The sequence below is a fragment of the Triturus cristatus genome, chromosome 3_2, assembly GCF_964204655.1.
Source record: "Triturus cristatus chromosome 3_2, aTriCri1.1, whole genome shotgun sequence".
In the NCBI taxonomy this organism is placed as follows: domain Eukaryota; kingdom Metazoa; phylum Chordata; class Amphibia; order Caudata; family Salamandridae; genus Triturus; species Triturus cristatus.
Genome location: NC_140584.1, coordinates 933292487 through 933318526, shown reverse-complemented (window position 1 = coordinate 933318526; position 26040 = coordinate 933292487). Strand labels below are relative to the sequence as shown.

Sequence of the window (26040 nt, the reverse complement as noted above, 5' to 3'; positions counted from 1 at the left end):
CAACCCTGAAGAGAAGCATCCGTCATCATCACGAAATTGTAGACCTGTGATTCGAAAGTCAGTCCTTCCGCTAAATGATCCCTGATCTTCCACCATGACAGGGCGTCTCTGATCTGATGAGTGATTACTATCCGATCCTCGAAGGATCCCTGCGACTGAAGCCATTGCTCGTCTAGCAGTTTTTGTATAGGCCTCATGCGGAACCTGCAATTTGGGAGTAGGGGAATACAAGAGGACATCATTCCCAACAATGACTTGTAGATCCTTACTGAAACGGACTTTTTTGTTTCCAATTGTGTTGACAACCGTATGATCTTTCGAATACGCTCCTCTGACGGGTAAGCCTTGGCCTCCTCCGTGCAGATTAGGGCACCCAGAAATTGAATGGACTGCGCTGGTCTGAGATGGGACTTCTCTAGGTTGACTCTGAGACCTAGCTGATCGAAAAGCTCCATGCAAACGTGAAGGGAGCGATGGGTGTCTCTGAACGAACTTCCTTTGATAAGCCAATCGTCCAGATAAGGAAAAATCTGGTGACCTTGTAGTCTTAGGTGGGCCGCAATTGGCGCCATACACTTTGTAAAGATTCTCGGCGCGGACTTTAGTACGAAAGGTAAGACTTTGAATTGGTAATGACGCCCCGCCACCATGAAGCGTTGAAATTTTCTGTGTTTTACATGGATTGGGATGTGAAAATAAGCATCTAAGAGGTCCAGGGATGCCAAATAATCTCCTCTGCCAATCAGGAGAAGAATGTCCTGCAGGGATAACATTCGAAATGATTTCTTTTGAATGAATTTGTTTAGACCTCTCAGGTCCATTACCTGTCTCCATTTTGATGGGTCTTTCTTTTTTTTGAGAAAGAAATGCGAGTAATAGCCTGTCCCGCGTTGAAGCCGTGGAACTTCTTCTATCGCCTCCTTTTGTAATAACGCTATCACTTCGGCTTTTAGGGCTGATAGATGTTCTTGTCTCCTGTGTATAGGAGGCTGAATTGGAGGCTTTTCTATTAACTCCAGTGTATGGCCATGTTGTATTACATCTAAAACCCATCTGTCCGTTGTTATTGACAGCCAAGCTGGGTAAAATGAAGTCAGGTAATGCGTGCTGCTTCTCGGACAAGTGGCGGATATGTTGAAGAAGTCATTGTCGACGATTGGATTGCTGCGACTTTCCTCTCGCAGATGATCTTCCCCTGGACTGTTGCTGATAGTTATTTGAGGATCGAAACTGTTGATTGTTCGAGTATTGACGATATCCCTGCTGCTGGTATGGCTGATATCTGTTCGATTGGAACGAGGATCTTTGTGTAAATTGTCCTCGGGATCCTCTCCTCCGAAAGGACTGAAACCTGCCCTGTTGAAGAGATCCCAGCGCCCGCGCTGTATCTGTGTCTGTTTTGATGCTTTGTAGGGCCTCATCGACATGCTTCCCGAACAGGTTCTCTCCATCAAATGGCATGTCCACTATTTTGGCCTGTACCTCCGGTCTGAACGAGGTGGCCTTCAACCATCCTTGTCTTCGCAGAGCTACTGCACCTGCCATTTGTCGAAAAGCCACTGAGGACAAATCCATAGCGATGTCTATGGATTCCGATGCAGCCCTAGCTCCATCCTGAAGAATAGCAGCCGCTTCTTCTTTTTTATCCTCTGGAAGATGGGAGAGCAAGGGTGCTATATCGCTCCACATCTGCCGGTTGAATCTGCTGATAAGGGCTAATGCATTAGAAGCCTTTATGGAAGACGCTGCCATCACCGCAAAGCGCTCCCCTGCGCCATCCATTCGTCTTCCGTCTTTGTCCGGTGGAACCATTGTTGTTGAAACCGGATTTTTTGAGTTTATTTGGGCGGCCTGCGTCACCACAGAGTCTGGTCGAGGATGACCAATCAAACAGGCCGGAAACGATTCTGGAGCTCTATATTTCTTGTCTATTCGAGGAACTGAAGCAGCAACTGAAGCCGGGTTCCTCATTATCTTCAAGCCTTCCTCCCAAATATGGGCGATTATCGGGATAGATCGCATAGACTTGCGTGACTCCTCTTTAAAGTCATATAGGAAACATTCGGCTTCCTGAACTGGAAGCGGAAGGTCAAAGCGCTTTGATGCTTTCTCCATGATATCATGGAATCCTCCTATATCTTGCGGCGGAGAGTGCGCGGGTGTTGGAGATGTCGACGGTGTAGTTGGGAGAATATATTGGTCCCATTCATCGACAACCTGCTTATCTTGAAGGAGTTCTCCTTCTTCCAGTTGATCGGCGTCACTGTCTTCCAAGTCATCTCTGATTGTCATAATCGGTGGAGATCGTATCTTCTGAGTGGAAGTTTTGGGAGAAGAATGGAGGTGGTCGTACCTGTGTCGGCTTCTCCACCGGCTGTGGCGCTTGAGAGTTAGCGTCCGGGAAATGCCTATAGTAGTCGTTTATCATCAGCCGCAAGTCAGTCACCAAGGAGACCGGCATGGAAATAGAGTCCTCTCTAGAAGTTTGTGGAGGCTCCTCTTCTTCCTCGTAGTCATAAGACTGCTGAAAAGATTCATATCTCCGTGAATCTCTCGGAGGGCGATCCTGAAATGAGAAGACTTCTTGAACCTCATGAAACTCTTCCTCATCCGTTTCCTGACTCTTAATGCGAAGCTGAGAGGGACTATAAGCCACTCCTAAAGACTCCTCATCCTCTGACTGCAAGTCTAGTAGATTTGAAGGCGGAAGCGGAGAAACTTTTGTCCATGATGTAAAATCTGTAGACTTCGTGTGCTTCGTCGAAGAGCCCGTCGACGACGCCATAGACTTCAATGTTATTTTCTTGACTTTAGGAGATTCAAAGGCTCCCGTCGACGGGGCTTCCGTCGGCGGAGATCTCGTCGACAACTGTATTATCGTCGACACCGTAGTCGTCGACGACGAAGTCTTCGTCGACGAAGGTAATGCGGCCGTCGACGGGATCGTCAACGGGCTTGTCTTCGACGACGAGGTTTTAGTCGCCGTCGATGCCGCTGTCATCGTCGATATGGTGGTCGTCGACGGAGTCATAGTCGACGTAGTCGTCGACGGTTTCAAAGCAATAACAGCCGATGACAGGCCGATTTTCATCGACGGGGCTGAGGAAACTTCTCTTGACTCTTTAGATTTTTTAAGAGGAGTATGAGGTAATGAAGACGCAGGGGCCCCTTTGTCTTTTGTCTTCTGCTTCTTCAGCTCTGAAATATCTTCCGAAGTTGAAGATTTTCTCTTCTTTGAAGACTTGGATTCCTCCTCAGAGTCAGATTCTGAAGTGACCTTCTTTTTCTGAAGCCACAGCAGAAGACGTGCCTCCTTGTCACGTAGGGTTTTCGCAGAAAAGGTTCTGCAATGCTTACAGTCTTTAGGCACATGTTTTGGGTGCAAGCAATATAAGCAGTCCTTATGTGGGTCCTCAGAAAACAATCTAGGCTTTCCACAGGATCTGCAGGGCCTGAAAAGCCTCTTCTTAGAGCTTTCAGGCATACTGAACCAGAAAAAATGAAGCACAGTACCTTAAACCAGCAAAGAGAAGTTAATTTTAGCTGAACCAGAGGTCAAAAGTTCACACAGGAACAAAACTGAGCAAGGCTCAGGGAGACTCCTCCTCACACGAAGGCGGTTGGAAATCTGAGGCAGGAAGGCTCTGCTGGGGAGTGTGAGGGCAGGGCTAGCAGCCGATTGGCTGAGTCTTGGACCACATAATGATGAGATTTGGTTACCAAATAAGATGATTCCCTATGGGATTTTGCTGTGCAGTTTTTCTTATACTGCTGTGGCCATTCTGTTACCGTGAGACTCCCACCATGACGACGGGGAAGATACAAGCATGTGAATCTATGAAAGATTCAATACTGGAGAATATAAATTAACCTTCAGTCCTGCTAATGTAGTGGCAGGATCAAACATAGTAAAAACATTGGAAATGCAACCACCAGAAGCATATATTTCAACAGATAGAAACAAATCAAAAATGGAATGGAATAACATTTCAAGTCTGTAACAGAGAACACACACTTTGAGAAGTAGATAACACAATATGACTTGGCAGTTTTTTAAGTAGCTCTACTCTTCTTCCCACAGACTGCCAAGACCTTGTGGCACTGGGAAACAAGCCCTACAGCTCAACCAGTGAATCACATTCCTTGCTTGTGACAGAGGTCAACGGCTCGGCATCCAACCTCTATCACACATTAACTAAAAAACAAGAAAACATTTGCAAAGAGAGAAGAGTGATTATATGACATGTTAATTTTTGTTGCCCCATGTCATTTTCCATTACTCCGTGTCAACACATTTAACTTAACTTCAACAAACAGCTGACACAGCCACAAGCTTAAATCTCTAAGCAAAGACATTACTAAGTAAAAAGTCTCGCTACCAAGGACAATGTAAATGTGATACATCTGTTTTCTCAACATGTCACTTGAATATCTGCTAATCACCAGAAATGTATCTTCAGTCAAAATAAAAATTACATTAATAGTAAAACAGCTAAGCTAACATAGGATGATGACGTAATGTAGGAAGATGATCAAACGTTTGGCCAGCTGACCTAGATTCCCATCAGCTTACTCAGCCAAAGTAAGGATTCTAGGACTCTGAAACCTCTCTTATATCACAAGTTATTAAGTAACCACAAAAGGCTGCTACATAAAGAGATGCCTTCTGGAGAATGTTCCCCTACACTGGACTCCCATAAATGTTTAAGTTACACTGCCCTAGTGTGCTCCTACCTTGAATTCACAGATGGGCTATTTGGGAGCACCACTAATAATACTGCAGAATCTACCAATGCATTCTTGTTTTACACCTGGGATCCTCCCCCCCCCCCCCTACCACCCCCATGACATGTCTCCTAGTAGCAAGAAGGATAATCTTCAAAGCAGTGAACATCATTTTCCTAGCAATCTGTAGCACAGGCCCACTCTTCCTCCAACAACAACTTTACTCATATAGCCAAATGACTGAGATCCCTGACTCCAGGCTCATCCCATTAATGACTACCAGGAAATAGTTAACTAGTGGATCCACGTTCTCTGATAAGACAGCCACCATCCAAACTCTGGATTTCAACACCTACCAGAATAAAACATATATCACCTCCTATTAGGGAAAACAAAGAGTTAGCTGTATCCTATTCTTCAAAAACAAGTCTAACATTGGGAATATATAATTTAGCAAGTAAAAACGTGCAGCTGCGTCTTTCTCTCACTCACTCCACAACACCTCAAACGCATGCGCTGTGAAGTATGCTGTATCATGTGTGGCGCATGACTTCGAACCTCATGCACCACAAGCATTTCCTAAATAGGTCATTCTACATCCAAATCCCTTCAGTTCACACAACTCCAAAAAGGTGCCCAGGAACCGATGAAAATTGGAGAGCTTTGCAGTCTTATTAGGGGGATGACGCACTATACAAATGCTGCAATGCAATACAAATTTACTACCGAGCAAAATGAATACTATTCTAACCTTTGTTCAGACTGCCACCCTTCATCTCCCAACCCACCGAAAACAACTGTGGAGTCTCACAGCGATCATCACTCAGCCCTACCCTCTGCAACGTCTACCTGGCCCCCCTCCCCGCCATCGTCCAACGGCGCGGCTTCAGCATGTTCTCCAATGCCGATGACACCCAGCACGTCATCTCCCTCACCAAGGACCCTACCACCACCAGACTCAACTTCCAGAAAGGAATGCAGGACGTCGCAGCCTGGATGAACAACAGCTGCTTAAAACTCAACTCAGAGAAAACAGAAGTCCTCATCCTCGGAACCACCCCCTCTGCATGGAACAACACCTGGTGGCCAACCGCCCTCGATAGCCCCCGACCACCACAGACCATGCCAAGAACCTCGGCATCATACTCGACTCCTCCATCTCCATGAACCGCTAGGTCAAAGTCATCACCTTTATCTGCTTCAACACCCTCTGCATCCTCCGTAAGACCTTCAAATAGACCCCCCCTGAGGCAAAAAAGACCATCACCCACTCACTCATCACCAGCAGGCTGGGCTACGGAAATGCTCTCTACGCCGGCATCAACAAGTCCCTACTCCGCAAGCGCCAGATAATACAGAACACCACCGCCAGACTCGTCCTCGGGGTCCCTCGACGCAAACACATCAGCCAACACCTACGCAAACTCCACTGGCTCCCCGTCGGGAAAAGAGTCACTTTCAAGATACTCACCCACGCCTACAAATGCCTACACAACACCGGACCCCAATACCTCAACGACAGAACCACCCTCCATATGTCCAAACACAATCTCCGCTCCACCAACCTCCTCCTAGCCGATACCCCACGCATCTGCAGAACCAGGGCAGGGGGAAGATCCTTCTCCTATATTGCGGCCAAAACCTGGAACATGCTCCCCATCAACATCAGACGCGTCCCCTCCCTGAACACCTTCAGGAAGGCACTGAAGACCTGGCTCTTCGACTGATACGAAACTGCTGAACCTCCCTCCACCCCCCCAGCGCCTTGAGACCATCAGAGATGAGTAGTGCGCTACAACTCCCCGATTGATTGATCGATTTGTTCCCTAAACCCCACACCTCTGCACATTGAAAAAAATCGATACATGTGAAAAATTATATTTCAACAGGCACCACGGACAGGGAGAAATATTCTTGAATGGCCCTTTAAGAAAGACAGAAAATATTCAAACTATTAAAGCTATGCTCATAACTGGTCTCCAACCCTTTCTATTTGGCAGGGCAAAATAGTGGTCCTCATACTCGTTGTAGCTTATCACCTTTAAATAATAACATGGACACCAGTCTTACTTTTTCCAAAAAGCATATTTAGCCATAACAACAAGCTGAATGCAAGTAAGGTGGGCTTAGATCAAATAACTTCAGAACCTAAATGGCAAGCAAAGCAACATCATGAAAACCCCCTATTGTTACTTACTTTGGAACAACTAAGATGTATCCACAGCAGATTACATATTACAGAAAACCTATTCACCATGTAAAGAATTGCACATATGTCCCCATATGGAGTAATACAAAGGCACACCTTACCATAGAATATTCTGATTAAGTCATTCTAAATCCAGTAAATACTTATGAAAGGAGGAACAGCCAACCTCCTTTGTTCCATGACAACAAAACCACAAATTACACAGTTTCCAAATCTACATATTATAAAGCTGTAAGTTGCCCTGCCTATCCAGAGTTAAAATGAATACATACTCCACCAGATACATATTACCTATGCAGTATAGTTACCCGACATTGGCATGCAGCCGCCACAGTTGATAAATACCTAAACATCCTCAAATCAGACAGAAACTGATGACAAGATTTAAATACTATCATATTGGCTAGGAAAACGTATCCAACCAGACCGAGCCAATACACTGAACAAGTGGACACCTTCTAAAATGTTCAAAACTGGCCATCGCTTCACCTAATCTTGTTGGCATTACAAAACAATAAGGCAACGCACTCCATTTAATATTTAAATGTGTCAACTTTCACTCCTTTTGGATGGAGGTCCAGAAAGAACTCAGTACATTTTGCAATGGCTATTAGAGGCACACTATCATGTTTAGGTCCCCGACCACACCTGAATAAGTGTCATGTCAGTGGAGAGGAACTACTAATACCTGACCTTTTACTATCAATTATATGCAAATTAATATTACGTCACTGAAAGAATCTTGGGTACCCACAAGGATGGAAGCCATCATAATTATAAACTACTTTAGCAAAGTTTAATTGCCTACTCCATGCCCATACACACACATCCACCCTACTGCTCCACTGGTTTGTTAATCACTTACGTTAACCTTGTCCTGTATATGGAATACATGTAGATTTCTTCACACATGCTAGTAATCAAGACTGTAGAATATTCTCATTCGCCAGCAAAACAAACATATTATTGGGCAATAAATCCTTCAAATCCAACCACCTCCTTTCCTATCGCCTCATGTTGGATTCAAGTTATCACTAGTCATTTATCCTCCATTTGCTCGTTCTCTGATCGATGACGGTTTGACACATACAAGTATTTTCTAACTTAAAGAGTTGTGGCTTGCCTTTCTTCTAAGATTGGAGTGTGGAAAATGACTATGTAAGCTAGCCAAAGGCCTGAACATATGTGTGTTGTAATTTCCACACTGGTATTTAAATGTTTCAGGAAGATTGTCCCCCCAAAAATCAGAAGACTATTTCATTGTGTAATCATAGGTTTGATTGTTTTTTAGATCGTATGTAAACATTTATTTCTCTGATCAAAGAGTTCTCCATCACTGAACAACAGAAATGCAGTTCTAGATGTCAAAAGGTACACAAAGTCATTTCTGGGCACACAATCGGTTTTCCCATTCTTACAGGGCACATGTCCCGGTGTTAGGATTCGAAGTACCTTCTTGGCATGACAGTGTTCAGCTGCATCCAAAGTCTGTTGACAGTTTGAAGAATTCTGCGAGGAACATCAGAATTGAGCAGTTGGCTCATATTAAAAGTCAAGACCTCCGCATATGGGATCAGTTCACTTGCACAGAGTAACGTCAAATGCTCCAAAATCTGCATCACAGGGACGTGATTGATGGAAAGCATAGAAAATGCTGAAAAGAAGAAAGAGGAGACAAGTTATAGGGACTGGGGGAGAGGAGTCAAGTAGGACAATTGCTACCTAATGTCCTGTTTTCTTTACAGTAGGTCACAGTTTCAGGCCCCTCACCAGCCCTTCTATTTTTAGGCAGAGGATACTATAGAAGTTATGCTAGTGTGCGAAAAAGGTGTGTTTATGATGGAACACCTAGCTATCTGATCTAGTACAATAGTGCTCTCAGCTTGGAAACTAAACATCAACTCAAAGCTCCCTGGGTCAAAAGGACGAGGAAGGGCTTGAGGCTTTATTGTTCACTTATTTGAAATAACTGCTATACATACTAAACAACTAACCAATTACATGACTGTTGGAGTTGATGTTTTAGTGAGACATATTTGGAACCGAAACAGTAAAACATTATATAGATATAAAATGTATATGTTGGGGGATGCAACAAAAGATAAAATGCCGTAAGTACCAAATATATTGCATTGTACATCCGTTGTGGTAGTCAATAAAGTATGTTTAAAAAAAAAAAAAAACAACTAACCAATACAAATGCAGACCATTGTACACAAAAACACAACTAAAACATAGTATATAGTTAAGTAAATAAATTACCTAAAATGTCAATGGCCCTTTGAGGCAAAATCTAAAAGCAATATTATCACACTGCACAAATAATTACAATTAAGCACAATGCATTGATCATTGATTAACCTATAAAAGAAAGTTTTCTTGACTGCTATAATTTTTCAAGCAACAGAAACATTTTACAGCTTGAGCACAAATAGTATTTCTACCTTTAAACAACATATTTCACCCCTGGTAGGTATAATGCTGTGTTTTAGAAAGAAAAGGCAGCAATAAAACTACTTAAGCTGTGACAGTTGCATAAAAGTAGTCATATCTTCAATACTGCAGGCTCTTCAACTATATGTCTATAAGTACTTACTTCCAAGCCACTCTAAATCTGCCTAGAGGAAACATTCGGAAACTAAATCCAAATTAAGGCGATTCCACCTTGGATGAACTTTAATACGGTTTAGAAAATAACTTTGGGGCTCCCATATGTATAAAGTGGACCAAATATATTTACTAAGAGAAGAACATTATGCTAAAGACATCTTTAACACTTCTTTTAAGACCTGATGCAGAAGTTCTCCAATCATCACAAATATATGTGAACTCAAAGTTCTCTGTCATATGTTTGAGAAATAGTAATATGTCTGAAAAATGGATTTCAATGATTGTTATGGTAAATGATTTGCCTATCATGAATTATTGAGTGCTGATGGTCCTGGGCATAAAGTTCACTATTTGTGTTGCAGTATGACATGCCAAACAACCACCCCTTCATTGTCGGCAGGTATTTACTCCCCCAGTGCCGTGCGACTTATCTCTTGGCCAATAGTAATGCTAATGCGCAAAAACACCAGTGAGATTTAGGGAGATCCCCAACATACCCTGGCAACGCCATAAGGGGTGAGGGAGGGACGGGCAGGCTGGTCATTTGTGAGAGTTCGTAGAACACTTGCTTCCAAAATTGAGCCACCTTGGTGTGTCATTTCTTGTTTTAAAAATAGATTTCTCGGATAATTCTCAGAAATAATTTGTCTACCAAAAAACACTCTTTGTCAAATGCAAACCTAGAAGTAGGATACTGTTAATATAACCTTATAGTCTGCTGTGGTTCTATAACGAGGGTGAGAACCTTTAATAACCAGTAAAGTCCACGCAGAAGGGCTATAAGACCATTAGAGCATTGCACCCACTAAGGGTAGAATTTTCTAAATTAAAAGGGCAGAAACGAGGGGGCGTGGCTAGCAGCCGTAGAAAATGGCCGCAGCCTAGGGAGTCTCTGTAATCCACAACCCATCCCCATAAATCTGTGCATTTATCTGGCGGCTTTTTCGCCTACCACTTACAGCATATAGTATCGGAGGACCCCGTGCCTCAAGTGTTCCTGGTCCGGAGTCGATTGGCTACTCCCTGAGTCGACTGCGGCGAGCACCAAAGACGTGGCCTATCCCGGTGAGGTAAGCCAGGGATATGGAAAGACACAATGTTTTCCCTTCTCAAGTGTGCTGCTACTAACGCGAGATATTTTGTGAAGACTCGAGGTGCTGCAGTGACCCCGAAGGGGAGGACTTTGAATTGGTAGTGCTGACTGTCCACTACAACCCGAAGGTACTTCCTGTGAGCTTGGTGAATGGGAATGTGAAAGTAGGCGTCCTTGAGATCTAGTGTAGCAAGGAAGTCGCCTTGTTTTAGCAGAGGAAGGACCTGCTGTAATACGACCATATGGAAGTGGTCTGACTGTATGTAAAGGTTCAGGGGTCTGAGGTCCAGTATAGGTCTGAGGGAGCCGTCTTTTTTGGGAATAAGGAAATACAGCGAGTAAACCCCTGTGTTTTGCTGGTGTAGTGGAACTGGTTCTATTGCTTGTTTGTGCAGTAGCAAAAATAACTATTGATGGACAGAATGCAGAACAATGTCATACATTCACCCCAGTACAGAGATCTGGGCCTAAATCCATCGTTTTTTTGCTCACCATGCCATTCCAGTTTGAACCCAGCCATATGCAAATCAGTCTTGACCCTGTGCCTCATGGGAACAGTCCAGCCCGAACTGTCAAGCCAGGTCCTCCCTGGACTGGAAACAAGCATCCTAGGACCGGTTTCGGGGTTTCACCCCTCTTCAGCCAGGATAGCTTGATTCCAGTGGCATGGAGAGCACGGGACTCACGTCTGAGCATACCCGTCCCACTCGGGGTCACAATTGCAAAAAGAACTATTGATGGACAGAATGCAGAACAATGTCATACATTCACCCCAGTACAGAGATCTGGGCCTAAATCCATCGTTTTTTTGCTCACCAGGCCATTCCAGTTTGAACCCAGCCATATGCAAATCAGTCTTGACCCTGTGCCTCATGGGAACAGTCCAGCCCGAACTGCCAAGCCAGGTCCTCCCTGTTTGTGCAGTAGAGCAACACCCTCCTGTTTTAGGAGTGTGAGATGCTCTTGTGACATGGGACACTGTTTGGGTGGTATTGTTGGAGGAGTGGAAGTGAGCTCCAGGCAATAACCTGAGTGAATCATTTGTCTCACCCACCTGTCTGTTGTGATGGAGTTCCAGACAGGTAGGAACTGTTGTAATCTCCTCCCCGACAGGAGTGGAATGGTCTGGGGGGAAGGGAGGGAAGTCACTGCTTGGGGGCGGAGGCAGTACAGGTGTTGTTAACTCTGCCTTTATTATTGTTGCCTCTGTATCCTCCTCTGTAAAAACCTCTATTGGGTGCGGATTGGGTGGGAGTTTTGTAAGAAGAGGATTCAGTGTTGGTAGGAAAAGTTGTTGAGGCTCCTCTATATGAGGAGCGACGAAAGGACGCTCTGGGAGTTTGATTTTGTAAAGCTCTCATGGATTTTGCGGTGTCAGTGTCCTTTTTCATTTTTTCAAGAGAGGTATCAACTGAGGGGCCAAACAGATGCTGTTGGTCAAAGGGTTGATTGAGAATACTCCTTTGTACTTGTGGTTTGTAACCAGAAATACGCAGCCAGGCATGCCTGTGTAAAAGTATGCCAGTATTTATTGCTCTAGAGGCTGTGTCAGCAGCATCCAGAGCGCAACGGATGGAAGAATTAGTAATAACCTTCCCTTCTTGTATTGTATCAGTAGCCCTGGTCTTGTATTTGTCTGGTAGATGTTGTATAAGGGTTTCAAACTCATCGTAGTGAGCCCTATTGTATCTTGCCAACAGAGCTTGGGTGTTGGCAATTCTCCAGACATTGGCTGCTTGAGATGTCATGCGTTTCCCTGAAGCATCTAAGAGTTTGGATTCTTTATCAGGGGGTGGAGCGTCCCCTGTTGTATGAGTATTTGCTCTTTTCTGTGCGTTGGAAACCACTAAAGAGTCTAATGGTAGATGGCCCTTGATATAGGCTGGGTCAGATGGAGCGGCTTTGTATTTTTTCTCCAACCTGGGGTTAATTACCCTGGCTCGGACGGGGTCTTTGAATAGGTCTGGTGCGTGCTTTGTAACCCCTTTAAGCCTTGGTAAGATGGTTGTGGTCTTATGAGAGGGTAATAATATGTCCATAATGAAGTCGTCATCCACTGGGTCAGTATGGAGATCGACCCCATGAAAGGCTGCTGCTCTGTGAATGAGTTGTGTAAACTCTATGGTGTCATCTGGAGGAGATGGCCTAGAGGGGTATACGTCATCTTGGGGTAGATCGGAGGCATCTGGTGCATTGTAGTCTTCCCAAGGATCACCTGATGGGCCAGGAATATCGTCTGGGTCCTCTAAGGGTTGCTCATCTTCTATTCCCTCAGAAATATCATCGTCATCAGGGTTATGTGGGCTGAGTGGCGAGTGTGTGGGGGAAATATAAGGATCTGGTAGTTCTGGTGAAGGTACCCTTATGGGAGAAGTTTGAGCATGTTTTTTGAGTGGAACTGAAGGTGTGGTTGGAGGTTCCAGTTTTCGTTTATAAGGTACAGTGATTATATGTCCAGTCTTTGGATGGAAATGAAGGGTCTTTTGTTTTGGGTCTGGGCGGAAAAGCTCTTCTATGGAAGGATCCTTCTTCTGGGCCGGTTTGTCCTGTTTGGGATCGAGCTGTTTGCTTGGTTTACCGATGTCCGGTACAGTCTTAGGAGCGGATTGAGGTTTGGGTTCCGAAGCCTTGTGGTCGGATGGTTTTTTCGGTTAAAATTTTTTCGTCGGATCGGAGATTTTTTTCGGATCCGGACTTGTTGGTCCCGAAGCTTGTTTCGGGTCGACAGTTTTAGGTGCCGAAGTGTGCTTAGATGTCGAAGTTGGCTTCGGTGCCGAGCTTGGCTTCGGTTCGACTGTTGTAGGTGCCGAAGTTTGATTTGGTGCCGGACTTGGCTTCGGTTCGACTGTCTTAAGTGCCGAAGTTTGTTTCGGTGTCAGACTGGACTTTTGTTCGACAATTTTGGGTACCGAAGTTTTCTTCGGTACCGAAGTCTGTATCGGTTTCACTTACGGTTTGAGAACCTTTTGTTTATCCGGGTTGACTGGAGGTTGACTCGAGCCGCGTAGAGGCTTTTTGGAAGTCTTCGTTGCTGGGCCCGAAGGCGGGGCATCGGAAGTTTGTGATCGGTGTGCACCTGGGCCCGAATGTGGAGGTGGAACCGAAGCCTCACCCGGTGTGGGGGTAGGACGAGGGTCGTCGTCTGTACTTACGACCGGCTGACCAGCAGGAAGGGGATCGTCATCTTCTGCCTGCTCGTCGGCTCCGGAAGCTGAATCCCCTGCTTCGGAAATGATGACTTCTTCCTGCAGTTGCTCTTCTTCGGACTCCGGTTGGACTGGAGTCTCCTGGACGAGGGTGTCTGGTGCCATGACTCTCCGAGCTCGACGGTCCCTTATTGTCTTTTTGGACCAGAATGAAGCACAGGCCTGGCAATCTCGGCTCTCGTGCTCTGGGGACAAGCACAGATTGCACACCTCATGTAGATCAGTGTGGGGGAATTTGTGTCCACACCGAGGGCACTTTTTGAAAGGTGTTCTTTCCATGAGCCGAAGGCCCAATGGCGCAGTTGGGCCCGACAGTCCTCGACGAGCACCGGAATCGAAAAGTGCAGGTTGTTCGAGACGAGTGTAGAAGGAAGTCTCGATCGAAAACAATACAGACGGTAGGGATCAGGGAATGCGCGCCGAAAAGAGATCGGTAACGAAACCGAGAGGGAGCGACATACACAACCGAGCCCGATGGCGGAAAAAAACAATCTGAAGATGGAGTCGATGCCCATGCGCACTATGCTCCAGAGGAGGAGTCATCTACCATACAAAGAGTCTTCCAGGACAACAACAAAGTGTAATCATCCGGGCCCACCACCAGATGGCGATCTATGCACTAGTGTGTGATCTGCAGTCCATATGCCTCGAACATCACGTTACAGGACATTATGACCACACTGAATTAACGTGCACACATCCCTGGACTCTCGTATTGGGTCCCTCTCAGTGGAACTTTCATTAATCCGAGCTGACTTCAATAAAATATCCGCCAGAGTATCAGGTGGAAACCACAGCAGCAACCCCAGTGAGCGACACCTCCACTCTTAAGAATCAAGTTCGCTAGCACGAGACGGATAATAAGCTGCTGGCCGCTAAACTCGAAGACCAAGAAGGCCGATAAAGGCGAAACAACATTCGCCTCATAGGTGTGCCGGAACGGATAGGTGGCCCAGCCCTCGACCTTTTTGTCGAAGACCTCATTGCAAACCATCTCCAGCCACGGGGTCGTTCCAACTATTTTTCCGTGGAAAGGGCGCACCGGGTCCCCGGAGGAAAACCGAGACCGGGGGCCCCCCGCGACCCATTCTGGCCCGTATTTTTAATTACAGAGACCAAGACGTGATATTACAAATTGCACGCGCCGCCACTCCATTGCATCTCGACAACAGTACTGTCACAATCTTCCCAGACTACACTGCAGCAGTCATGAAGCAGCGCAGTGGCTTCCTCGAATGTCAAAAAAGCACTCAGAGACCGTGGACTCAAGTATTCAATGCTGTTCCCAGCGAAGCTAAGGATAGAGGCTGAAGGTAAAGCATGTTTTTTTCTGACACCTGAAGACGCCCAGGAATGGCTGGAGGGCTGGCGCGGGGTATCACGATCGGATCGCCCTGGAGGAAGTAACGGGCAATGTGTTGGTAATGAAGCGAGGGAGGAACCGGAGAAGACAAATGCAACGGAAAGACTCATACACCAGTGGAGGAGAATGAACGCAACCTATATGTGGAGGATACCTGGCTCTGATAGACTGGCGGAACTTAATGACTTGCCGACTGGTTTGGCTGAAACCCAAACAGTACTAACAAGTAGCCAACGCTGTGAAGAGGAGTTCTTGAAGAAGGATATGGGGTCATACAAAACTTCCATGAGATGACTCAGTTAAAACTAGGAAAGTAAATTTCTTGTTTTAACCACGGAAGAGGACACAGCCATTACTCACGAGGATATAGGGGAGGTCTTCAGGGACTGCGGACAATTCCCCCCCACATCATGGTATCAGGAAAGGGTTCTAAGCACTCTGCACAGTTGGGGAGGCGGGTAGTTTTAAGTCCGTCAAGCAGGGAGGCAGGGAGGAGGGAGGGTAAGGGGGGATTGTTCATTGTTTTTTGTATTTTGTTGTTTGCAGATTTCATAAGGGCAGCGGCTAAACGTTTTCATTTATGCACTACACATCCGGCATCTTGTCGATACATCTCCATTACTACGTGTGCAGACTATGACGGAAACAGTAATACGGGCTCAACAGAGACCTGAACCACCAACATCTTCCCTGACGCAAATTGCTCCCCTATCATTGATTAAGTGGAATGTCCATGGGCTGGGCGATAAGATCAAGAGAGGGCTGGTTTTACAATATTTGAAACGCCACGCTCCTGCAGTGGCCCTACTTCAAGAAACACACTTGACGAGCTCATCTTGTAAAGCTATGGCCCGTTGGGGATTCCAAATGGTAGTGCACTCTGAGTTTTCCTCTGGGTCACAAGGAGTGGGCATTTTAGTGCGGAAGCAATTTCCGCTGATAATTAAGCGGACATGGACGGATGACCAGGGACGATTTGCGGATATCGCGTGCCAATGGGAAGGACGGGCCTTCAATATAGTGACTGTGTATATTCCTCCAGCACTCCACCCAGTGCCCCTCCCAGCCCTTAGTGAATTTTTGCTCGCCCTTCCAGGAGGGGGAACTCCTAATTGGGGGGATTTTAATGCCACTATTTGCGGTGCCCGAGACCGACATCCCCCCAAAGAGTAATGAAATCTCCCGACTTGCGGGATTTCTCAAAGCGCTCAGTCTCATGGATGCTTGGCGCTACCGTCACCCCTCGACTCAACAGTTTACCTTTCACTCTGGGGTACATAATAGCCTCTCGAGGATAGACTACTTTCTAACATCAGCAGTCTACATAATATAGTAGAAAATGATACCCTGCCCAGGGGAATCTCTGATCACTCCCCAGTATTGCTAACATGCACATATAAGCACATGGTTCGACGTCGCATCTACCCCATATATCCCGGTTATCTCCACAACCCCAAAATTCTTAATGACATCACTACCACAACACAACACTACTTTCAAGAAAATGTACAATCCGTCCTGTCCCCTACAACCCTCTGGGAGACCTACAAAACAGGTATTCGGGGCCAGGCCATTGCCTCCATTACAGGTCAAACTCGAAAAGAAGAAAGAGTTGGAGACCATAGAGTTAGAATTACACCAGGCTGAGGAACACCATACCCAAAACCCAATGACAGGATCGGCCCAATCCCTGCGTCTTAAGCTGCAGGAATATACAGAATCTCTAAAAGAAACGGTTAGGACCAGGTTGCAGGACACACAGCACAAGATATACGAGATTGGGGATATGGCGGAAAAACTTCTGGCCTGGCTCGATAAGGGAGAGCGGGCTAATCGGTGGATCGCGCAACTAAGAGCAGAAGATAGCGAATCCATAACTGACCCTCAGGGAATAGTAAATACACTAGCCAGACACTTTCAACAAGTATATACACCAACATCCACAACGACGGTTGAAGAAGCACAGGCCTTCCTTAAAGATCTCAACATGCCAAAACTAACGCCCGAAGCGGTCCTCACGCTCGAAGATGACCTCACAACGGAGGAAATACAATTAGCTATAGGAGCCATACAATCAGGGAAGGTGATGGGGCCTAACGGCATACCCATTGAACTCTATAAAAAACACAGCTAGTACAATCACCCCATATCTTTTGAATATGTACCTCGAGAGTCTAGAAGCGAAGGAGCTCCCGCGGGATCAACGTACAGCCACCATAGTGATGGTTCCTAAACCGGGTAAACCTCCCGAGGAATGTACCTCATACCACCCAATATCACTGATTAATGCTGAGGCTAAAATCCTCGCTAAACTCCTTGCAACTAGATTAACTTCACTGCCCGAATACACCCAGACCAATCGGGCTTTATGCCTGGAAGAAACACGGCCCTTAATCTGAGACGCCTGCATGGGATGATGGCCCGTATACCTTTCATCCAAGAACCAGCCGTCATCCTATTATTGGACGCACGTATGGCGTTTGATATGGTGAAGTGGCCCTTTCTCTTCGCGGACTTGAAACATTGTGGCTTCAGCCCCACATTTTGTGCTTGGGTGCACTTGCTGTACTCGAAGCCTTTGGCTCATGAAACAGCAAACGGTCACATATCAGAGGATTTTCCGCTGGGGCGTGAAACACGTCAGGGGTGTCCCCTCTCCTCATTACTGTTCGCCCTAGTTCTGGAACCATTGGCTGCATGGATCAGATGGGAACAGACTATCCGAGGGCTCCATTGGGCGGCGGGATGGGAGGACCGCATCTCCCTGTATGCAGATGACGTGTTGTTATATATGGCATCTCTCAGGCGAACCATCCTGGTGCTCTTAAATATTTGTGACCTTTATGGTCAGGTCTCTGGCTACACCATTAATTGGTCCAAATCAATTACATACGTGCTTCGCGGCCCACCACTACAACTCCCAAGGGGCTGTAATCTGCAGGTCACAGATGGAAGTTTTAAATATTTTGGTATCCATATCACGCCAAGGTCCGACAAATGTATTTAAAAAAATCTCATGCCTCCCCTGGAACGTCTCAGGCGAGACACGGTACACTGGCATTCCCTACCATTGACATTGCTTGGGAAAGCAGCACTTTTTAAAATGATGGCGCTTCCCCGGTTTCTCTATGCTCTGGAGAATATTCCATTTCTTGTGCCATCAAGCTATTTTAAAGCTATAGCGGCGGAGGTCTCCAGTTTACTATGGCGGAACAAACCGGCACGCATTGCCATGGACAAATTGGTCCGAGTCTGGTATGATGGAGGCATAGCTCTCCCAAACATACAATTATATTATTGGGCATCACAGTTGAAAGTAATTAAGAACAATAGTTACTTACCTGTAATCTGTGGTTCTCCAGTATTGGTGTCTTTCATAGATTCACATGCCTGAATCATTCCCCGTCGTCGGAGTGGGAGTCACACGGTACATAAAAAAGCAATAATTATCCATATAATAACCAAAAAACCTTGGTAACATAAAACCAGGAAGTAAAGTAGCCTAAGCTACCAGGAAAAAACTTCCACACCTGTGACTATCACAGTCATTATGTACAGTCCAAACTGCAGCCAATCAGGCGACAGCACCCACCAGAATGTTCTCCTCAGAGGCTCAGGCTCTCAGATTTTCTCGCACAGGAGTGAACCATAGTATAACAGCCTAACCAGCCTCTGAGGGGAGGTGGGCGGGTTGCATGTGAATCTATGAAAGACACCAATACTGGAGAACCACAGATTACAGGTAAGTAACTATTGTTCTTCTCCAGTATTTAGGGTGTCTTTCATAGATTCACATGCCTGAAGCAGAGTAGATAGCAGTACAGATCATCATGCTCATAAGACGCTCCTTATGTATCATAGTAAATACACATTACCAAAATGTATAATCCTATATAAATACATCTGCGCTGAACATATGCAGAACCACTTCAAGATATAGAAAAGAACAGTATGGAATAAGCGTCTTATAGAAAAGAGCATAGTGGAGGAGGAAGAACAGACGCTCACCTTATTTGAAAAGATTGCGGAGAACAGCTTGTCCCACTGACGCATCTACATCGCTTGAGGCTTCCAGACAGTAGTGCTTGGTAAAAGTGTGCCTGTTGGACCAGGTTTCCGCTCTACAGATCTGATGAAGAGGCACACCAGCAAAAAGAGCGGTGATGAAGAAATTGCTCTTGTAGAATGCGCTCTTGGGGTTGCCTGCAACGGTCTTTCCGCTTGTTCATGGCATAAACAAATTGCAGCAGAAATCCAACGAGCTATGGTTGGTTTGGAGACAGAGTGCCCTTGGCGCAATCTACCATATGCCACAAAGAGTTGGTCTGATTTACGTATTGTTGCTGTCCGTTGTAAGTAGAACTTGAGACATCTTCTGATGTCAAGGGAATGCAAGGCCCTTTCCGCAGTTGTGAGCGGATTTGGAAAAAATGTCTTTTAGATTATACATTCATTAAGGTGGAAATCCGCAGGAACTTTTGGCATGAAGCTGGGATTAGTGCGTAGCACTACAGATTTTGATGTAAATTGCAGAAAAGGTGGATGAATAGTTAACGCTTGAAGGTCACTTACTCTTCTTGTTGATGTCAGAGCCAATAGCAAAGAAACATTCCAAGAAAGGAACTTTAAGTCCACTTTGTGAATAGGTTCGAAGGGGTGCCCTATAAGTTGTGTAAGCACTACATTAAGGTGCCAGGATGGAGGTGGATGTCGAATAGGGGGAAACATCCGAAACTACCCCTTGAAGAATTGCTGAATGAGTCTATTTGAATAAAGAGAATTAGAACCATCCTGCCGAAACCTTGAAATAGCTGCCAAGAAAACCTTCAAAGTAGAATGGGAGAGGCCCGATCTTGCCGAATGAAGAAAGAACGGTAAAAGTTGTTCTGGTTTTGCATGAAGAGGGTGGATATTGACAGATTGACACCCCATACAAAACCTCTTCCATTTTAGTTTGTAAGTTTTATTAGTAGTATGTGCTTGAGCATTAGCTAAAACCTCCCAACAGTTTGCAGGAATATTTAGGTGTGCGAATTCAAGGTGTTGAGGAGCCATGCTGCTAATCTCAAAGATGCTGGGTCTGGGTGACAGATCCGTCCGTTCTGGATGAACAGAAGGTTCAGTATTGGGGGAAACTGAATGGGTTCGCACTCCGAGAGGAGGAGAAGTTCGGTGAACCAGTATTGGTGAGACCACCTGGGAGCTATGAGGATCATGCGGCAAGGTTGTTTCTTGATCTTGTGGAGAACTCGTGGAACTAACGGAATCAGTGGAAAGGCGTAGGCATATATCTGCTACCAGTTCATCGAAAACGCATTTTCGCATGAATCTTTCTGGGGAACCCAACTTGCAAAGGATAGGCATTTGCGGTTCTGGCTGGTTGCAAACAGGTCGAAATCTGGGCGCCCCCACTCTCGAAAAACTCTGTTTAAGGTTGGTTGATGAAGCTCCCACTCGTGGTTGGATGTTGTGGACCTGCTGAGGGAATCCGCTAAAACATTTGCGACCCCTGGGACATGAATGGCTGAAAGGCTGATCTTGTGACGAATCGCCCAGTCCCAAATCTCTTGAGCTTGTTGAGATAGTAGGGCTGACTTTGTCCCTCCCTGCTTGTTCAAGTAATGCATACTTGTAGTATTGTCCGTTCGAATCAGTACGGAGGTTCCTCTGATGATGGTTCGAAATGACTTCAGAGCCAAGAAAATGGCTCGTAATTCCAGAAGGTTGATATGCCACTTCTTTTGCTGAGAAATCCATCTGCCGTTGACTTTCATCTCTTGAAGGTGCACCCCCCATCCCTCAAGGGAAGCATCTGTGGTTATGGTGAAATCCGGCATTTCGACCAGAAATGCACATCCTTCCTTTATGTTATTAGGCTCCACCAATGCAAGGCTTCTAGCATCCGAGGAGTGATGCGAACGATGTCCTCGAAAGACCCCGAAATCTGGAGACATTGAAGATTGAGTTCCTCTTGCAATTGCCTCATTCTGTAACGGCAGTTGGGTATCAGAGGGATGCAAGAAGAAATCATCCCTAGGAAGGACTTGTACAAACGGACTGAAACGCACTCTTTTGACAGCAATAAGCGTGCAAGATTGCAGATCTTGAGTTGTCTTTCCTTTGAGACGAAAGCTTGAGCCAGCCTTGTGTCCAGTGTGGCTCCCAGAAAAGTCATTCTCTGTGATGGAGTCAGATGAGACTTTTCGAAATTTATGGAGAGACCCAGAGATTGGAATAGTAGTAGACATTTCTGAACATGTGCGTTTGCGGTTTGAAAAGAATTCGCCTTGATAAGGCAGTCGTCCAAGTAAGGGAAAATTTGAATGCCCTGTAGACGAAGGTGTGCGGTCACTGGTGCTATGACCTTTGTGAATACACGGGGTGCTGAACGAAAACCAAACGGAAGGACTCTGAATTGAAAGTCTCTGCCAGCCACTCTGAACCGTAGAAAATTTCTGTGTCTGGGTAGGATTGGTACATGAAAATAAGCGTCTTGGAGGTCGAGGGTGGCCATGTGATCCCCGCTGAAAGCAATTGGAGTATTTCTTGAAGTGCTAACATTCGGAAGGACACATTTTTCAGGTATTTGTTGAGGGCGCGAAGGTCGAGAATGGAGCACCATTCTCCCGACTTCTTTAGAATTAGGAAAAATCTTGAATAAAATCCTGTTCCTCTTTGTAAAGGAGGGACCTTTTCGATTGCTCCTTTCCGAATCATCAGATTTATCTGGGAAATAAGCTCCTTGAGATGAGCAGGAGGTGGTCCTTTGGGAGGAGAGTTTGGGGAAATCTTTGTGAACTCCAGAGCATGGCCTCTGGCCACTATATCCAAAACCCACTTGTTGTAATTCTGGACCAGTTTGAGTAAAAGTGGGATATTCTTCCTCCAATTTTTGACTGGGGCAACGACAGAGATGGTGGCAGTTGACAGATCTCATTGTTTTTTATTTGAATTCCGTCCACGATAGGATGGTTTCCTTCTTGATTGCGAGTAGGAGTTACCTCGTTGTCCGTATGATTGCTGTCTGTAGGGATGAAACCTTTGATTACTTTGAGAGGTTTGATAAGATCGTTGCTGACTGTAACCTCCCCTATTGGAGAAGGATCCACATCCTTTGGCACCACGAAAGGACGACCTACGAAACTGCAGGCTACCACAGACCTCGCTGTCTCTGTGTCTTTTTTAATAGCCTGAAGGGCCTCATCAACATGTTGGCCGAATAGTAACTCCCCATCGAACGGCATGTCGATAATCTTGGTTTGGACCTTTTGGCGAAAAGATGTCTATTTCAGCCAACCTTGTCTCCTCAGTACTGCTGCGCCTGCTAATTGTCTAAATCCTGTGGATGCCACATCCACAGCTGCGTTGATGATTTCCGCAGAGGTATACTCTCCCTCCTGTAAAATCTTCAGGCCTCGGACTTGGAGGGTTCTGGCAGCATGTTAATGTAGGGGGAGATGTCGGACCAAATTTGCAGCCCGGACAGTCATTGCAGCCATACTGGAAACCTTCTTTCCAATCGAATCCAACCGTCTGCCATCCCTGTCCGGCGGAGCTGCTATAGGTGAAGAGGGGTTCCTGGACCATCTCTGCACCGCTTGGGAGATGACAGAGTCAGCTTTCGGCTGGCCGATAAGGCATGCAGGTGAATCACTCGGCGCCTTATATTTTTTGTCTAACCGAGGCAAGACTGCAGGAAGAGAATTTGGTGTTGCCATGATTTTCAACCCTTCCTTCCAGATAAAATTTATGATGGGAATTGTCCTGCTCTGCTTTCGTGGTTGGTCTTTAAAATCATAAAGAAAGCAGTCATCTTTCCTTGTCTTCATAGGTATGAGAAACCTCTTCGTTGCCCTCTCCATAAGGAGATGAAAACCTCCGATATCCACAGGAGGAGAGTCCACGGGTTTTGGAGCTGACGGTAATGGAGTTTGAATTTGGTATTCGTCCCACTCCGACAGAACAGACTGACCATCTACCTCGCCCTCTTCCCTGTCATCATCTGTAGTGTGAGCCTCATGGGAATGACAAGATGGCACTGGAGAAGGTGGTCTAGGAGATCGTAAAGGAGTTACAGGAACCCTTGGCATAGGCGTGGATGGAAGAGACTCCGCCGACTCAGATGGAGGAAAACGGCGATAATAGTCTTGTAACATATATTGCAAATTGTTAATCAAGTACAAAGGCATTTGTGCTGTGGGAACTGTGACAGGAGCTGGAGCTTGAGGCTCAGGACAAGGTTCTTCCTCCTGGTCATCATCCTGATATTTTATAAACAATTCCGATGGACTCCTCGCAGAGCGGAATCTATCATCCTCTCCTGATTCCTCTTCTTCTTCTTCCTCCTCAGAATCTAATAGTTGCTCAGGCAACTTCAATGGGGAAAGGGCTTCCAATGAGGAGCCACGACGTTGTAGTAAAGAAGCCGTCGCTGTAGGCAGGGCGGAGGAAGCAGTAGCCGATGTTGCTGACCAAACTTGTAAATCCGTGCAGGAAGACAAAAGAGGAGTCGACGAGATCGTCGTCGATGGAGCTGGCGTCAGAACAGTGAGTGTCGACGAGGAAGCCGTTTTTGTTGACGAGGCAGTCTTCGTCGACGAGAGGTTCGTCGATGACGAATCAGTCTTCGTCGACGAGGCAGTCGCCGGCGACGAGGTAGTCTTAGACGACGAGGCGGCCGTCGACGAGGAAGTCTTCGTCGACGAGGTGGCCGTCGACGCAGCAGTCGTCGACGAGATCTTTTTAATCCTTACCGTCGACGGAGCGCTGACAAGAGGTGAAATCTCCTTCGTCGACGAGATGGGTCGAACAGCAACGGAGACCAGCGTCGACGGGGAAGAAGCCGATGCCATGATCATCTTGGGTCTCGGCGACGAGAAGGTTACCGTCGACATAGAAATAGTGTCGACGATGGAGCCGTCGACGACGGAACTTTCTTCTGAGGTGAATTTTAGTCAGGAAGTCTTTTTGATGCCAGAGAATTTCCAGTCTTTCTCAGGGGCGTAGCAGGCTTAGATTTTGAAGGTGGAGAAGCCTTTTTTGAAGAGGAAGTAGAAGGCAAGCCAGAGCCCTTAGCAGGTTGGACTTTTCTCAACACCTTAGCCACAGGAGATAAGTCTTCCTCAGCCATCCTCTTTCTAGAGGACATAAATGAACCAGAGGCTACACTTTCCACCTCAGATAAAGGGTTATCCTTGTCCTTGATCTTCTGTAACCACAGAAGTAGGTGCCCTTCTCTATCTCTGAGGGTCTTCTGAGGGAAGGTCCTGTAGATCTTACAATCCCTCACCTCATGATCCGGATAGAGGCAGTAAATGCACTTCTTGTGGGGGTCTTCAGAAAATAGCCGGTGCTTCCCACAAGATTCACAAGGCCTGAAGAGAGACCTCTTAGAAGATGACATCTTGAAGATAAGCAAAAAAACAGAAAAAACTGTGGAGTACTGAGCAGAGCTCAGGGAGACTCCCTTCACATGACGTGCGGTAGAAAATCTGAGAGCCTGAGCCTCTGAGGAGAACATTCTGGTGTGTGCGGTCGCCTGACTGGCTGCAGTTCGGACTGTACATAATGACTATGATAGTCATAGGTGTGGAAGTTCTTTCCTGGTAGCTTAGGCTACTTTACTTCCTGGTTTTATTTTACCAAGGTTTTTTGGTTATTATATGCATAAATATTGCTTTTTTATGTACCGCGGGACTCCCACTCCGACGACGTGGAATGATTCAGGCATGTGAATCTATGAAAGACACCCTAATTACTGGAGAATCAGTTGATACACGCCCCACAAACAGACCCTGTGCTCAAAGCGGACAGAAATGGGTTGAGAGAAGGAGGTGTCATGAAGGCGCTATACACCAAAAAGCGATCTACCCCACTAATCGGACCGACGGCACATACAGTCCAGATTTGGTACACGGCACTTACAACACTAGGCTGGAGTGGGGTCCTTACCCAGCTCACTCCACTTTGGAACACACAAAGACTAGGAAGACTTCAAAATAGTAAAGGTTTCCACAGATGGGATGCTATTGGCATCTCTACGGTGGGTGACTTATGGACTAAGGGTGAGATGGCTACCTTTGCTCACCTACAGGAACACTACAAGTTGGCACCCTCTGAAATATTCAGATACATGCAGATCAGGCATGCACTCACGGCAGCTATACCAACTGACACCGCACTACCGGAGGCCTCCCCCTTGGAAGATAGGTTACTGACTGAATACATGGATAAAAGGGCTACCTCTCTCACCTACCGCAAACTCGTTAACAATTTACCTGATCCCATGCAATCGCTACGCATAAAATGGTCTACTGAGCTGGGGGACTTGGATGACACAGACTAGCAGGAGGCACTCTCGTCTCCGCGCGAAGTAGCAATACCCTCACGACTGAGAATGATACAACTTAAGATACTACATCGCACGTACTACACCAGGGTGACCCTACATAATATAGGGAGTGCCACAAATCCGTTCTGTATAAGGGATTGTGGGGAGGAAGGTATGTTCTACCACACCATGTGGCAGTGTCCGCGGATAACGCCATACTGAGTCTCAATTATGCCAGAGCCCAAAAGATGTCTATTAAACATATGGGAGCCCACTGATCTTAGCCACGCAGCACAAGATTGGGCGACCCTCTGGCTGATGTTCGCCAAACGCAATATAGCCAGATTGTGGGGTTCACGGTGCTCACCAACGCTCCATGACTGGTGTAAAGATATGGATGAGGCTATGGTGGCAGAAAAGGGGACATATGTCCACGGGGCCTGTCCCCAAAAATGGGGGAGAATATGGGGGAGCATGGAATAAGTATAGAGGATATATTTGTAC

General features: G+C 46.2%; 1 protein-coding gene across 3 annotated transcripts in view; it reads right to left on the bottom strand.

Moving 5' to 3' along the window:
• INTS2 (integrator complex subunit 2) overlaps window positions 1–26040 on the bottom strand; it is a 305765-nt gene that overhangs the window by 63537 nt on the left and 216188 nt on the right. For all 3 annotated transcript variants that reach the window (XM_085649420.1, XM_085649422.1, XM_085649421.1), the window contains exon 18: window positions 8387–8588. In XM_085649420.1, the coding sequence (XP_085505546.1) occupies window positions 8387–8588 (202 nt within the window). The remainder of the gene's footprint in view (window positions 1–8386; window positions 8589–26040) is intronic.